This window comes from Trachemys scripta, chromosome 4 (assembly GCF_013100865.1).
Source record: "Trachemys scripta elegans isolate TJP31775 chromosome 4, CAS_Tse_1.0, whole genome shotgun sequence".
In the NCBI taxonomy this organism is placed as follows: domain Eukaryota; kingdom Metazoa; phylum Chordata; order Testudines; family Emydidae; genus Trachemys; species Trachemys scripta.
The window spans coordinates 19,880,004-19,896,368 of NC_048301.1; the positions used below are offsets into that span (position 1 = coordinate 19,880,004).

General features: G+C 45.0%; 1 protein-coding gene across 1 annotated transcript in view; it reads right to left on the minus strand.

The window, feature by feature from the left end:
- KIF26A (kinesin family member 26A) overlaps positions 1-16,365 on the minus strand; it is a 129,144-nt gene that overhangs the window by 58,788 nt on the left and 53,991 nt on the right. Inside the window, exon 4 of the mRNA XM_034768642.1 lies at positions 3,746-3,912. Coding sequence (XP_034624533.1) covers positions 3,746-3,912 — 167 coding nt within the window. The remainder of the gene's footprint in view (positions 1-3,745; positions 3,913-16,365) is intronic.

The window sequence follows — 16,365 nt, forward strand, 5'->3', positions numbered from 1 at the left end:
TGAAAACCTGGTTATCAGTAAGAGAATGAAAGTTTTTGTATATGAAAAAGTTCTAAAATAATTTCAATAAAACCTCACAGCAAATTTTGATAACTGATAATTTTTCAAGAAGTTTCATTTTTTGATAAAAGTCATTACAAAAGAAAATTCTGCAAAAATATTTCAACCAACTGTTATTTAGTTAACAATTGAACAGAAGACATTTTCCTAAGGAATAATGATAGGGAACACGCACCATGACTAATAGATTTTCAAATGTTTTAGCCAGAATTTAAGTGCTAAATCTGTAAAATTTTGATTCAGTGGAAACAAAGATGGATTCATAGAAAGCATTTAGAGCTTGATCCAAAACCCAATGAGGTCAATGGAAGTTTTTCCATTGACTTCAACATATTTTGCATCATGCCCATAAATATCATTACAGAAGAAACCAGGGTTAAAAAAAAAAAAAAAAAAACCTCTTAAAGAAAAGGCAATTTATCTGGTCAGTTACTTCCACCGCCCCCTATGATTTCAGATATCTGAGATTGAATAAGAATTTTCTCCCTCACAGTCCTACTTCCCTGTCTTCTGGAGTTTGCAGTGAAGTTATCACATTGTACTTGCATAAGACTGTGTACATACAAACTTGCACTGAAATAAATCCAAAGCAACTTGAACTAAATCAAAGTAAGAGTGCCCACACACAGAATTTGCATAACAAAAGGTGTGAATTACACCCTAATGCAGTTATTTTGTGTGTAAAGCAGCATATTATCTGTAGTCATAACAGGACATAAATTCAGACTAGTATTGGTCTTTAAATAGGATCATGGAAGAAGAGAAGTGTGACAAGTTGCCCGCCCACTCTGGGTACCACCTGATGTACTGGGGTCCCAGTGAGCCCGCCCATTCCACCACCCTGGGCTCTCTCACCCTGTCCTGTTGTGCCAGGCTCTCAAGCCTATTCTAGCACACACGCAGGTAGGGACACACCCAGCTCCAAAGGCTTACAGAAATCAGCTGTGTGTGGGAAGACTCAGATCGGGGATTGCCCAGCACTCAAGTGCACACTTCCGTTGGGGTGGAAACCCAAAAATTATATTGTCTTGCGCTGGATAGAGATCTATACAGCGTAGGCTCATGAAATCCGCTCCCTTCCTCACAGCTTTTCCCCTCCCTGTCCCCCACCCCAGTTATGAATTACACAAACTGGTTTTGGAATAAACCAAAAACAAGTTTATTAACTACAAAAGGTAGATTTTAAGTGATTATAAGGGATAGCAAACAGAACAAAGCAGATTACTGAGCAAATAAAACAAAACATGCAACCTAAACTTAATAAATTAAATTAATTGGTTAATAGTAGCAAATTCCTAAATTTTGTTTTATGCAGGTTGCAGAGTTTCTTGACGGTAAACTTCACTGTTTACAGCTTAAATCTCCAGGTATTCCTCTTGATTGCCTGGGCTCAACCCCTGCTCTCCTCAGTTTAGCTCCTTTGTTTCTTCAGGTGTTTTCAGCAGTCTTTCTTCTTGTGCGGGGAGGCAGTGGAGAAGAACCTAGATTAACTCACTCCCCAGCCTTAAATAGGATTTGAATATGGCGGGAATCCTTTGTTTCCCAGTTTGACCCCCGCCCCCTCTTAATGGAAAAACACTAGAAGTCCAGGATGGTGTCCAATACCAGGTGACATGATCACATGACTCTGCAGCATCCCAGGAAGGAGGGAGATTAGTATCTTCAAAGTCCTACTGTTCTCCCTAATGGCCCATTCCCGACTGATTGCATACTGTCTGGTGGGCATTCCCCAGGCGAAAACACAGTTGTAATTCTTATATAGTCAATATTTCTAACTTCAGATACCGAAATGATACATGCATACAAATAGGATAATCACATTCAGTAAATCATAACCTTTCCAATGATATCTCACATGACCTATCTTCCATAAAACATCTTAGTTAGGCCATTTTCATATCATAGAAATATTGCTAAGAAGAATGTGTGGCGTAATGTCACAAGAAGTTGGCCTGGAAAGAAGCAAAGGCTTCATTTAAACTCAAATACATCAGAAAATCTGGCCAAAAGATATTGAAAGGAGAAAAGAAAGGATGTTCTATATGCATGATATTAACAAGTTTTCCCAGCATGAAAATTTCTTAATACTATTTGAACACTTGAACATTTGAACACACTGAACTTTCCCAACAGAATGTTACAAATTGAGTTTCGTATAGAAAAGAAATTGAAAAGCGCAGATGAGTCCCTAAAAGGGTTTTGGGGTTTTTTTTTGTTGTTTTAGAATTTACCATCTGCTCAATAGTTTTCCATTTAACCAACATTAGCAATTATAGCACCAGCATTTTCACCAAGATAGTTCAGTAACCATTTTCATAATGAACCCCTACTGTGAGAACTCTGCCACTTGGTCCTAACAATTTATTAGAGGCTATACCTTGAAATTCAAGCTTTTCACCTGAGAGCCTATTTTTTTACCATTTACAAGAGAAAAAATGCTATACACATGCGCATGTTATATTACTGCAGCAGTTTTCAAACTGTGGGTCGGGACCCCAAAGTGGATCACGACCCTGTTTTAATAGGGTCACCAGGGCTGGCGTTAGATATGCTGTGGCCTGAGGCTGAAGTCAAAGTCCGAGCCCCGCCGTCCAGGGATGAAGCTGAAGTTCAAGGGCTTCAGCCCTAAGTGGCAGAGCTCAGACTTTGGCTTCAGCCATGGGCTGCAGAGCTCAGGTTACAGCCCCCCACCCAGGGCTGAAGCCCTCAAGCTTCAGCTTTGGCCCCACTGCCATGCTTCAATCCCCCTTCCCAGGGTCATGTAGTAATTTTTGTTGTCAGAAGGGGGTCGCGGTGCAATGAAGTTTGAGAAACCCTGTGTTACTGTATAACAACCTAAATAAAAAGTGTTCTTCATTTTTCCCAAATAATCTCAAATGTCAAAATACAGACTTACCCTTTGGGGTAGATGGGGGAAAAAAATAGCACAAACATGGATGCATGTTAATATGGTACCACTATGAACAACATTTTCATAAGCAATATGAGCATGTGGAATGAAGGGTTTGCTCCTTTAGTTATACATACACATACCATCTTGTAGACACATAGTTTCTAAGGCCAGAAGGGACCAATATGATCATCTAGTTTGACTCCCTGTATAGCACAGGCCAGAGAACTACCCCAAAAAAATTCTTAGATCAGCTGCTGGATGTGCATGAACAAGAACAACGTCTGATTTTACTATTGTCCATGTCAGCATTTTGGATAACACAACTGAGTTCTTCACGCACTCGTACAAAAGCTGGATTGGCATAAAGAGAGACAGCCTTGGCTTCAGTCCCATTAATAATCCACAAAGTTTTAGTACTTCTTTTGAGGGGGTTCTGAAAATGTATGTCAATTGTGTGTGCACAAAACATTGATGACTAAACAAATTATAATAGAGGTAGATGATGTTTAAGCTTCTCATCTCTGTTCTGCCGGTACAGAGCAGCAAAACCCCTGCTCAAAGGAAGCCTATCATGTAGTGGATTTGTTATATGTAACTATACCCGCTAGGTCTCCAGAAATAAAAACATGACCTCAGCAATGGTGCAAGGCCATTGTCTGGAGAGGATGGTTACCTCCCTTCTCAGCAATTGCCACCATACGCCAACATGAACTGTTATTCATAGTGGAAACTTCAGTTTATAACCATGTAACATCCATTAGCAATTATGTAAATTGTAAAGATCAACACTACCTTATGAAGAATGAAGCTGCAGCTGAAGTACCAGCAGAGGCCCCAGCAGGAGCGATCAAACTCTGCGAGGTCAGTGAGCCGCCTGTTCCAGTTTGGTCACAGTTGTTCTGCCCTGAGGCGACGTGAACGTTAGGACCTTCCCGTCCACCCTCTGTTGCCGTTTCTGCCTGAAGAAAAATTTTAAAAGATACATATGCGGATGTATACATATAAACATAGATTAAATGTATGACAGCCTGAATTTTAAGGTAGTGCTTCTAAATCACAACCTTGCAGCCTGTGCTTAAAACATAGCGACAGCAAGGAAAAAGTAATGAAGGTGGACAAGCATGCCATAGAGGGCCCTGCAGTGGAGAAGGTTAAAACCAGACCACAGCAGACAAGCAGAGTAATATGGAGACCCTTTGTTCTGGATAATGCACGGTTAAATAGTTTGACAAGCATGAAGAAATGAAAAACGATAAGCAGAACCCTTTTGTTTTACAGTGTTATTTTGCGGCTGGCAGAACTGTTTATCTGGTTCAGTTATAACTGTCAGGAATTATTTCTCAGTGGCACATCAACTATGAGACCTATCTGTTTAAAAGGAGCTAAACAAACAAACAATCATATTTGTAACTTGTTTCCACATGAGCAGCCACGAGAAACAAGTAAAAACATCGATATTTTTAAATAAAAAAACCTATATAAGCCACTGCTCTGCTGTTTTTCCATCAGCATCAGTGGCACAAGTATGTTACATTTCTGTCTCCTGCAAATGATATCTGTGCAAAGAACAAGAGTGCCTGGGGATTAATCATTTTCAGTGTAATGTCCCAAATCAGTGGTGTTTGGGGGAGTTTTTGGTTTGTTTGGGGTTTTGTTTTTTGTTTTTGCCCAAAATATCATAGAAATCTGTATTCTGAAACAGACAGTGTCATGTAAGTATCCTAACATGTAGGCCTATTAACTCTTCCAGTGCCAAGTTTCATTAAACTACTTGTGATGTCCATGGCAGTCTGCAAAAATACACAACCACAGCGCTGGAAAAGTGTCCTTTTTGGGGAGAACACGCTGTATTTCCAAGAGTACAAAAGGCTTAATTAAAGAAGACACCAAAATAAATATTTGTCAGAAGAGTTAATTGCTTCATGTATAATAATATAGGATGTTTCTGTCATTTGAAATACTACTCTGACATTTACAACTAATTAGCTAAAATAAATTCAGAAAAAGGAGACAGCCTTGTAATGCAGCACAAATGCAATTAAATACTCCCTGGGATGCCACCAAATGTTAAATTCTAGACCACCGCAGATCACGTTTTAGAACTATCTGCTACACAGACATGTGAACTATCTGCGTCCACACTTACATTCAACACCTCAGCTTTATAACACTCTGAAAAATCCAAACTGAGCTTCTCTCATCAGAGTGGGAGGGGCAAAATTCTTCAGATGTCAAGCAACTCCTTTCCAGTCAGTCACTTCACACCTGAAGTGCTGCATGCAGTTTCATTGAGGGCCCAATTTTCAAAAGTGCTAAATCCATCTTGATAGGTTCTGGGCACCCGCTATTCCCACTGAAGTCTAAGGATCCAACGCTTACAGAGTTTGGGTGGAAGGGTTTGTTAAGTAGTTGATGCTTTTCCTCATAACAATTCACTGAAAACATTTTATAGACTGATTTAGGAAACTTGAGTCCAAGAAAGAATCTGCCTGAAGGCAATCCATAAACTCCATGTAGACCCTTTGTTACTACAAATTATAATTACAGGGCCAAAGCCTGGTCCCCACTGAATTTCACAGAAATTTCTTCATGGAGTTCTATAGAACTAGGGTTTATGCAACAGTGTTTTGTGGAGAATCGTACATTTAAGTTACGAATTATTACAGAAGAAGCAAAGATTTATGAACTACTGGATTTTCTGTGCAGCCACTTCTTAATCTAAAGCTAAAAGTGAAATCTGCACCGCTAACATAATACTTCATGGAATTTCAAGACAACAGATAACAGATTTATGATGACTCAGTGGAATCTGTTGACTGGATAACCTTTTTTTGCACCACATTTCTAGTCTTATAGTAGGTCGCATCTCTTAACAGCTATTCATTTAATACAGTTCTATTGCTGAATGAGATATTTTTATATCTAGTATGCATATAATGAAAGCGGATTTCTCATTCCTTCTTTGAAGCTATTATAGCATATGGCCCTATACAGATAATGGGCAACAATGCAGATATATACCCACCAGCTCAAAATCCATAGGCCTAAACTTCCAAAACTGCCTAGTGATTTTGGACACTTCAATTTTTTGAGTCCCCAACTTGAGAGGCCTTACTGGGGCCTGATTTTCAGAGGATAGATGCTCAATACTTTCTGAACATCAGTCCCCCAGGGGATCTCCAGATCAGCACACAAAAGTTGCAGTGACCAAAGGGTCGCTTTTGAAAAATTTAGCCTGCAGTTTCCTAGTCAGTGAAATGATTTTACTCTTTGCTCTTAGAGAGAGATTTATATCAACGAACGACAGGTGGGGCTCAAAGGAGAGTGCATTGATTCTCGGAAAGGAAAAAAAATGAGAACGAGGCGTGCACGATAAATTAATCAGTGAAATAATGTATTTAAAGACAATCCATACCTTTCCATTAAGTCTTTAATTACTCAATTACTATTCTTAAACTCAGAGGTAACATCAGTTTTGCCATATATTGACAGAGAAAAACAAAATGGTTCTTCAAAGCTTAGGATTCATTTCAAATAGTGTTTGCACCATCCTGAGTGAGCATGCCCCCTTGTAGGGTCCCAGAGCTCAGGCTCCAGCCCAAGCCGGAATGTCTACACTGCAATTTTACAGCCCCATAACCCGAGCGCAAGTCAGCTGAAATGGACCAGCTGCAGGTGTTTAACTGCAGTATAGACATACCCTGAGTGACTTAGGAGCCCAAATTCCATTGACTTTCAATTAGACTTAGGAGCTTAAGTCCCTAAGGCCTTGGCTACACCGGCAATTCACAGCGCTGCACTTGCTGCGCTCAGGGGTGTGAAAAAACACCCCCCCGAGCGCAGCGAGTGCAGCGCTGTAAAGCGCCAGTGTAATCAGCGCCTGCAGCGCTGCACGCTCTCTCACAGCGCTGTGAGCTATTCCCCTCGGAGAGGTGGAGTACTTGCAGCGCTGCGAGAGAGGTCTCGCAGCGCTGGCGGCGCGACTACACTCGCGCTTCACAGCGCTGCCACGGCAGCGCTGTGAATCCGCGAGTGTAGCCAAGGCCTAAGTCAGTTTGAGTATAAATCCCAGCCTTAGTGCCTAAACCCCTTTTGAAAATGAAACAGGCTCCTAAATCAGATAGACATGGTGACGCTGAGCACAACAATGCCTAAATACCTTTAGAAATTTGGGCCTTAGGCTTTTTTTAAAATGTTACCTTAAGGGCCAGATTCACTGCCCGTTGATATCTGTGAAAAGACTCCCACCTAAATTAACAGGCATTGGATCAGGCCCTAAAAGTGCTTTATTAGTGTTAGAGAATAGTAAGCACTACTAGTGTTTGGCACTAGAAGTGGTCTGCTCCTGAAGGGCTGATTCTAATTAGGGATTGACTTCCCATTCCTTGGCTCTGCTGATGGGTCACAGGAGACCAGAACTGATTGCAATGAGTGCTTCATGCAGGGGCAGGCTCAGCATCCGCACAGCAGGGAATGCTCCCAACAAAGATGGACACTCACAACCGCCCAGGGAGCCTTTTAGAGAGAATGTTTTCTAAATAGGTGTGAAGCAAAGAGGGAGGGAGGGAAGGGACAGAAAGGGATGGTGGCAATATGATTGGGAAAAAGAGGCAGAGAGAGGTAAGGGGGAGGAAGGGTTAGGGAAGGCAGGGAACAGGAATGTGTTTGGTGTCTACAGTCCTGCTAGCAAAGAAATTCTCTAGGCCATTCTCTGATAAGCAAGTAGAGAGGCAAAAATGGAGCATGGGAAGAGAGAGAAGCCAGAGATGAAAGAGGAAGGAGAGAAAAGCAGAAAAGAAACAGCGAGCATGAGGAAAGGTATACTGATGCACAGTTCTGCCTGTGCCAGCCATCAGAGAAAAGAAGTGCTGCTGATTCAAGGATTGCCAATTCAGGCATTAGGAAATCGAGCAGGTCCGAGTCACTCACCCTGAGGTAGGAAAATTAAAAACAAAAAACTTGGGGAACCTCCCATTCACTGCAATTTGTCACAAATAACAATTTCAGACTAATTTCAACTATGGGCCCTGAAGGATTAAAGCAAGATAATGAAAGGAGGGGTTGCTTTTAAATCGTGAGCATTACCTCATCCACAGTGCTCTTCTGAAGGATGGATTTTGAAAATATCATTTTCCAGGGGAATGGGAGCAGGTTTGTTGATTGTTGGGGCCTTTTTTAAAACTACACAAGTCTGCACAAGGAGATGACTTCAATAGGCCGCTGAACGGGAACTGTGCCTTCGCTGTTTACTAAATTTTCATAAATCATTCATGATCAAGTGCAGAAATCACAACCTTGTCATTATAATGTGTTACTGACTGCACTGAATATTTTAACTGCCATAGGCTGCTGCTCCACAAGATTAATGGTTCCTTATAAAAAAAAATAAAAACCTTAACCCTTTGGAAACTGAATAATCCTCAGGGAGAGATTTCCACAACTGCTCAGCATTGGATTTAACTCCGCTCCCTCTATAAGTCACACACGCATTGACTTCAATGAAAGCAGAAGTAGGCCGTCACTTCTGAAAAAGTGTTTTACACTTCAGGACTGGCTGCCATTCGGGGATTTTGTAGGCATCTCTAGAAGGTGCGGTAGTAGGGGAGAAAGCTGGCCAGTGGCTGGAGCAATCAGGTTGGGACTCCTGACCTAACCTGCCCTCTCGCTGTGGGGAACCTCTCTTGGCCTGTGCAAGACCTGCTAGATCCCAGGGTCAGTCATGAGAACATGCAAACAGCAGAGTCACAAACAGTGCTCTTTGGCCATGGTACTCCTGTTGGAAGTCAAATTTTTTGAGCTGCGAATAGTGGCAATAAATTTTGTTTTTTGTACTAGAAGATTGAAATACGACAGCAATGGGAGCCTTAAGGAGAGTATGGGGTGAGCACCAGGAACCTGGGAGCCTGGAGAGGTGAAGAAACTGAGGCACCCTAGCAATTCTTGCATAGCCTCTCAGTGTTGTGCTTGTACATTCTTAGACATCCCACCCCATCTCTCACCCTAGTTAGCAGCAGAGGAGAGTTGGGATGGAGCTGCTGTGAGGGTTTCTATCGATCTGAGGTATTCATAGGGTACCAATCATAGTAATAGTCAGATATCAATCACTACAATAAGGAGTTTTAAAAAGACTAATTCAAAATTGATGGCTCAAACTCCAGCTACTTGTCTTCTTTAATGTGTTTGAAAAAAGTCTTTGTAATTCTTTACATGACACCAGAGAGCAGGCTGGTTTAAGGGCATAACAGGCAGTTCCACTGAGGCAGAGGTAAAGGTTTTGCAGCAGGTCTGCTGAAGCAGGTGGAAGATGGGGCACCCAGAAGCATGAGTCCATCCAACATAGATGGGGAAAGAACTAGCAAAGAGATGTCTAAATGGGCAGGCCAGGAGGCAACCAGAATCAAGTGGGGAGGGATTAGCAAGCGACAGGGCCGGCTCCAGGCACCAGCTTAACAAGCAGCTGCTTGGGGCGGCCAAGGGAGAGGGGCGGCACCTGCGGCAATTCGGGGGCGGCAGGTCCCTCACTCCCTCTAGGAGCGAAGGACCTGTCACTGAACTGCCGCTGCCAATCGCAGGGTTTTTTTTTTTTTTCCCCCCGAATTGCCGCCGCTGATTTGCTTGGGGCGGCAGAAATGCTGGAGCCAGCCCTGGCAAGCAAGGGGGTAGGGGGTGAGAGGTTGCTCCAATTTGCTTCAAGGGGCAGAACAAGCCAAAGATGGTGTCACATGTTCCCAACCCTCACTCTGCAGATACATTCACTAGGGTTCTGGAGCACCAGGGAACTGAGCCCTTTCTCTGTGTACGAATACATGGATCAGTGCTCTCTACTGTGACCAGATGGCAGGAGCTCTGAATAGTTTTAAATACATCAGACTTTTCCAAAATTACATTGTAGATGACTTCACAATACAGTATATCAGATATCCAGGTACATAAAATTTTGTCTACCTATACCACATTAAGTAACAATTACAGCTCTAACAAGATCTTAACTTATTAATAAAAGTTTGAGGTCCAAAGCCAAAAATTCAGCCAGAATGTTTCCAGTCTCTGGACACTGACCTTTGTCCATTGTTTCATAGATGCCAAGGCCAGAAGGGACCATTTAGATCATTCAGTCTGACCTCCAGGATAACACAGGCCACAGAATTTCCCAGAAATACCCAAAAAGCCAGCCTGCTGTTGCTGTGCTCCAGTGGAATAGTAATTGTAAAATCATGTGCATAAACTGGCACTGGGGACAGAGAAGAAACAAAAGTTGAGATATAAAAGCTTACACAGATGAAAAGAGAAGGACAAATAAATGTGTGGACAATAAAATAAAGGTAGAAGAAAACCAGAAAGGAAAATCCCAAGAAAAATGGATGGAGGTATAAGAGAAAGGAAACAGATAGGATTTCTAAACATAAAAACCAAAGGTAGCTTCATATAGGAGAGAATATAAAAAAGTATAAAAAGGACACAAATTAAAGTGGATAGGTCCAATTGTCCTCTCATTTAATGAAGTTTTACATACATGTAACTCTACTCACATTAATGGAGTTATTCCTGATTTACACCAGCATAAGTGAGATCAGAATTGGACACAGTTTCCTTTCCAAACACTGGGCCAATCTTGCAAGAATTCTGCATGCAGAATTCCAACACAAGACAATGTGGATTTTGTACGTGGAGCTTTTGCAGGATTGGGGCTGTGATTTTGCATGGGAGTTTCCTGGGTTTTTTCCCCTTTAATCCAATAGGTTTCACTTTAAAACTACAGCGGTGACAGCTAATTAAATTGTCAAAATTGCTTGGCCTAACAAGTTTGCATCTTATATAAGCTACTGTTTGTACATGAAATAATGATAAATAATTTTACCCCAAAGCAATTCACACTAAAATTCTATGACCTACCACCATTAACTGGAACAAGTGTGACGTAAATCACTATCTGGGTAATTCTCAGACGGTAAACCCTCCTTTCCCCCAAGCAAGGATGAAAGGGTGCACACAGCTTGGAAGTGAAATTTCTCCCTTTCAGACTGATATAAAAGTACCAGGAAGTAAATGCCCATTTGAACTGAAACATGTTTGGGATAAACTTTTTACTAGTATGTTTCCATGGGGACTTGTTATAAACCAGTAGGGCAGTTTCTAACTAAAATACACTACTGTAGCTGTTTTACAACCTGCAGCTGTGGTGTGGTAACAAGACTGCCATCTCCCGTAATTTGTGCCTAAACCTGCAGTGTCAGCCTTTTATGTGCATCACATGCTCTCTGTGACTCAAATACAGAATTTTCCCCAAAAAGGCGCCACTGCTAGCTACACATGGGAGTTTAACACACCTCACTATTGTTTCACCCTGAAAATTTCACCAGGAAAAAAAAAAGCAGAGGTAGAATTTAGTAGAAATAGGAAGGTCTGTCCACCATCTCACACAGCAGTGCATCAAGCTACCTCGCAGGAAACTCAAATTCATGAGCAAACTCAGGGCCCTCAGAATTTGGATTAATGTTAGAGGTTGAGGGCTCAGTCCTTGCACCCACTGAAGTCACTGGGAATGTTGTAACTGAATTCAATATGAACAGGATCAGATGCTGAGAGCACAGAAGTAGGCCCCAATTGTTCACGATCATGCACTTTGGGCCAGATTTATGCCTGTGCCGGTGCAGGGATGGAGAGAAGATAGCTTGTGTCTGCCTTTGCTTAGTTAGGGTCCATGGGGGCTATTCCTGCCCCTGGCACAGGCTAGAGCAGCTCTTAGGGCTTGTGCCTCTGCTTCAGTGATCCCTATGGAGCTCTGCAGGGGTCATAGATGTAGTTTTGGGAAGTGCAGGGGGGCATTGCTCCCCCAGAGGATAGGCGTGGGGGGGAGGTCACGTGCCATTCACCCCCCACCCCATTTCTGTGAGTGCAGAGCTTAGGGTTGCCAACTTTCTAATCGCACAAAAGCGAACACCCTTGCCCTGCCCCTTCCCTGAGGCCCCGCCCCCCACTCACTCCATCCCCCTTCCTGCCGTCACTCACTTTCCCCCATCCTCACTCACTTTCACCGGGCTGAGGCAGGAGGTTGGGGTGAGAGCTCCAGCTGGGGCCAAAAATGAGGGGTTCGGAGTGCAGAAACAGGCTCAGGGCTGGGGCATGGGAGGTTGCGGTGTAGGAGGGGGTGCGGGTTCCAGCTGGGGGTGTGGGCTTTGGGGTGGGGCCAACAATGAGGGGTTTCGGGTGCAGGAGGGGGCTCAGGGCTAGGGCAGAGGGTTAGGGTGCGGGAGGAGGTGAAGGCTGCAGGCTCCGGGAGGGAGTTAGGCTGCAGGAGGGGGTTAAGACCTGGGGCAGGGTTGGGCTGTGGGGAGGGGGTTCGCGGCACGGGCTCCATCCAGGCAGCGCTTACTTCAGGCAGCTCCCAGTCGGTGGCGCAGCGGGGCTAAGGCAGGCTCCCTTCCCACCCTGTGCAGCTCCCAGAAGTGGCCGGCATGTCTGGCTCAGAGGTGGAGGGGTCAGGGGGCTCTGCACGCTGCCCGCACCTGCAGGCGCCACCCCCGCAGCTCCCATTGGCCACAGTTCCCAGCCAATGGGAGATGCGGAGCTGGCGCTCAAGGCGGGGGCACTGCACGGAGCCTCTGTGGCTGCCTCTACGTCTAGGAGCTGGACATGCTGGCAGCTTCTGGCAGCCATGTGGATCCAGGGCAGGCAGAGAACCTGCCTTAGCCCTGCTGAAACACCAATCAGACTTTTAGTGGCCTTCGAAAACCAGCACCTTGCAACCCTAGCCAAGCTGTCCTGCAGGGCTTGCTCTGCTCTATCTGAGTGGGATAGGTGAGTGAGGGGGGCTCTGTGCTTCCCATTCTGCGCCTCCTCCTGCCCCAGCATGTTTCGGCGCGCAGGAGCGGAGGGGGCGGGATGGAGCACCTGTTCTCCTGTGCTCTGGGTCCCCGTCTGGGCAGCTGGATGCCACCTCCTGGGTCCTAGTGCCCACTCTTTTACTGTACAAAGGTCAATGCCTGCAGGGGGACAGGGGAAGAGAGAGTGGGGAAGGGAGTGGGATAGAGGAGAGGATGGGGAAGAGAAGAGGATACAGAAATGGGGGGGGGAGGAAGCAGGAGCTGGGCATGTGGAGTCCCCTTAGTAGCAGCCGCCGCCGCCCCCGAGCAGGGAAGTGGTCACAGCTGCACCTCAGCAGCAACATGGCTGCAGCAGCCAGTGCTGGGGTGGCTAGCAGCTGGGGCTCCCCTGTTAAGCCATAAAATTCCCGCCCCCCCCCCCCAGCACCAGCAGCCCAGGTACCACTCCAGACAGGGGAGAGAGCCAGTGAGCCAAGGAAACTGGCTTCAGTATTACTCCTGGGAGAATTCTGGGCCAAAAAATTCTGCACACAATATTTTTAAATTCTGCAAATTTTATTTGTCAAAATAACACTACATAATCATGCCTGTTTCAATTATTTTGGTAATTTATTTCAAAATACCTGTCAGCAAGTATGTCTGTAACAATACAAACACACACAATTCCCCCAGGAGTAGAGCGTTAAAGAAACCCCTATGACAACCCAGTTCCTGTTTCTCTGCCCCCTCCCCACCCAGAGCCCAGCCGGGGGGCAAGAGACGCACAACCTCTCCCCCAGAATGCAGCCGCGGCACACCCCCCTCCAATACACCCAAACTCCCTTCCCTTGAGCCCAGCCGTGGGGGACCCCCAGCCCACATACCTGCACCCCCTCCCTTCCAAAGCCCAGCCATGCCCCCCCATCTCAGACACCCTCCCCCTACAGCCCAGAGCCCAGCTGTGGCCCCAGCCAGCCCAGACATCCTCCCCCTACCACCCAGGGATCCAGAGGGAAAAACAGCCTGTTGCTGGGTCCCTGGCTTGTGTGGAGTTTCCTTCACACCATCGTCTCCTTCCCTCAGGGCATGCTGGGAGCTGCAGATACTAGGAACTCTCTACTCTCTCCCTCTCCCTCTCCCCTCCTCCCCCAGTATATTCTATGTGCAAGCTAGTCTCTGCCAGGTCCAGAGGCCTGTAGTGGCAGCCAGCAGCACTGCAGCCCATTTCTGTGCAGGAAAGGAAATTATGCACAAAAACATTAATTTCTGCAAAATTCTGCATTGTGCTGTGGTGCAGAATTCCCCCAGGAGTATCACCATGCACATGTGTGTGTGCGCATGTGCATGCCCACTTCCGCCCCCCTCCCCCCCCACACACACACCCCAATATAGAAGTCAAATTATGCCTATGGCAGGAGTGTGGGGCCACCACAGTCACTACTCCTCATCCACCCCCTGAAATGCCCGCTTCTCCTCTAGCCAGCCCATGTCCCTGCTTTGGAAAGCCACTGAGGCCAGAGCTGCTGCAGGGGTTCCCCTCCAGGGCATTCCCTGGGGAGGCATGGCTATGCCTCTTCTACAGCACCGAAACTACACAGACCATTACCCTGTTTCCCCGAAAATAAGACATCCTCCGAAAATAAGGCCTACTTACAGTTTTGCCTCTCGTTGTAATATAAGGCATCCCCCCGATAATAAGACCTCCCCGATAATAAGGCAAAAAAATGTGTACCGTATTCTTCTTCATTGAAAAATAAGACATCCCCTGAAAATAAGACCTAGCGCATCTTTGGGAGCAAAAATTAATATAAGACACTGTCTTATTTTCGGGGAAACAGGGTAGGCACTGAGGAATCTAGCCACTTGTGTGGTCATTTGCACTCATGCAAAGTGGGTGTAAAACGCTACCATTCTCATTTAGCAGCATTCTACACCCACTTCACACAGGTGTAATTGGCAACACCCAGTCCCACCCAATGGAAAATCAGCTCTGTGCCACTCAGTATCCAGCGGAAGCTCTTTCTTACCTCTACCAGCTGATTAACATGTTGTCGAATACACTCCGAGAAACCTGTGTGCCCTCCTAGATGCCCTGTATAAACCTCCCACATGGAGATTTAGGATCACAGAGGAAAAGGCAGCCCCAAGTGAAAGGAGTCTCTGCTGGATCTTCTCCCTTTTAAAATCACCACTTTGTGGGGGATGAATTCCAAACAGTCTCAGTAGGGTAAACAAAGCCTATGCTCGAATAACTGGGATCCGTCTGCCACAAGAAAACACTAGAAAAACCTCACCTGACATGTTTTATCAACACACATCAGAAATGAATGCAGCTTCCGAAAGCCAAAATGTGGCTGCTCCACCGCTCACTATGTTTTAAACTACCACTTTGGTCACAATTAAAAATGGATTGTTTACCAAAATCTACAGCCCATGGTTTCTTGACTGACTCCCCTGACTACACTGACAGAAGTCGATAGTTGAAAGCAAAGGGAGGCATTTTCAAGCCTGTAATAATATACATTTATACCAATTTAGGATTTGTTTTTCCCCACATAAAATAAATCAGAGGAAAGGCCTTTCCATTAGTGCAAACTTCCAATAGCCTGATATTTCTTTAAGGGAAGGGAGTAAGATGGTCACATATGCAAGGCACAGAACTTTGAATCATGAGACGTGGGGTGGTCTGCCTCTGGCTCTGCCACAGACTTCCCATCTGATTTTGGGCAAATCATTTAATCTCGCAGTGCCTCACTCCATCTGTAAAATGGAGATCACAATACTTTCCTACCTGAGAACATACTCATTAATATTGTGAGGCGCTCAGATAGTCTGATGATGAGCAGCATAGAAATACCAATAAAGAACATAAAAGGCAAAAATGGGAGACACTCGTTCCTAATTTCTATTTTGATCATGCTTGGGCCTGTGTGTTAAATTTAACTACTTTAAAGAAAACAGTTTTAGGGACCAACCTTCCTGTCAGGTACCAGAGTACGTGTCACTGTGCAGCTAGTATCGTGCTTAAAAACGTACAAGCTCTGGCCATCTCAAGGGAGAATTGGGCCCTTAGCACACACAAATCTACTAAACAAGGCTCTGTGACAGGCCTAAAATTTATGCTGCCCTCTAGGCTACTTGCATGCTGACTCCTCGCTAAGTCAGTCTACCCAAGGGAGTTTGGTCAGTAAGCAAAGCCATAAAAGAGAAAGAACACTGGAGTTCCAAGGCAAGGGATGGACAGTTCATATGCGTGCAGTTCAACTCCTTTATTGTCAGTGCCCTCCTTATATACCCCAGTGGAGCCAAGCAGCTTGTGGACATTATTACAGCCCGAAAGCTCAATTAACACAGATACACAGCAATTTAACAGTTCTTGAGCAGGGTTTTCCTGTTTTTTTTTAAACCAGACCAGAGTCTTTCTAACCTTGGTATGTTAGCAGGCAGTGTGGGAACTCGCAAATGCCACCTCCGATCACTGGAGAGTGTCAGAAGGGGAGGGTATCAAAAGTGATGCAAGGGATCACCGCCAATGCATGGATGGACAAACTGCCCCTTCCCCCAGTCATCAGAGGAAGAGTCCCTTCCCCTATCTATCTATCCAGCTAT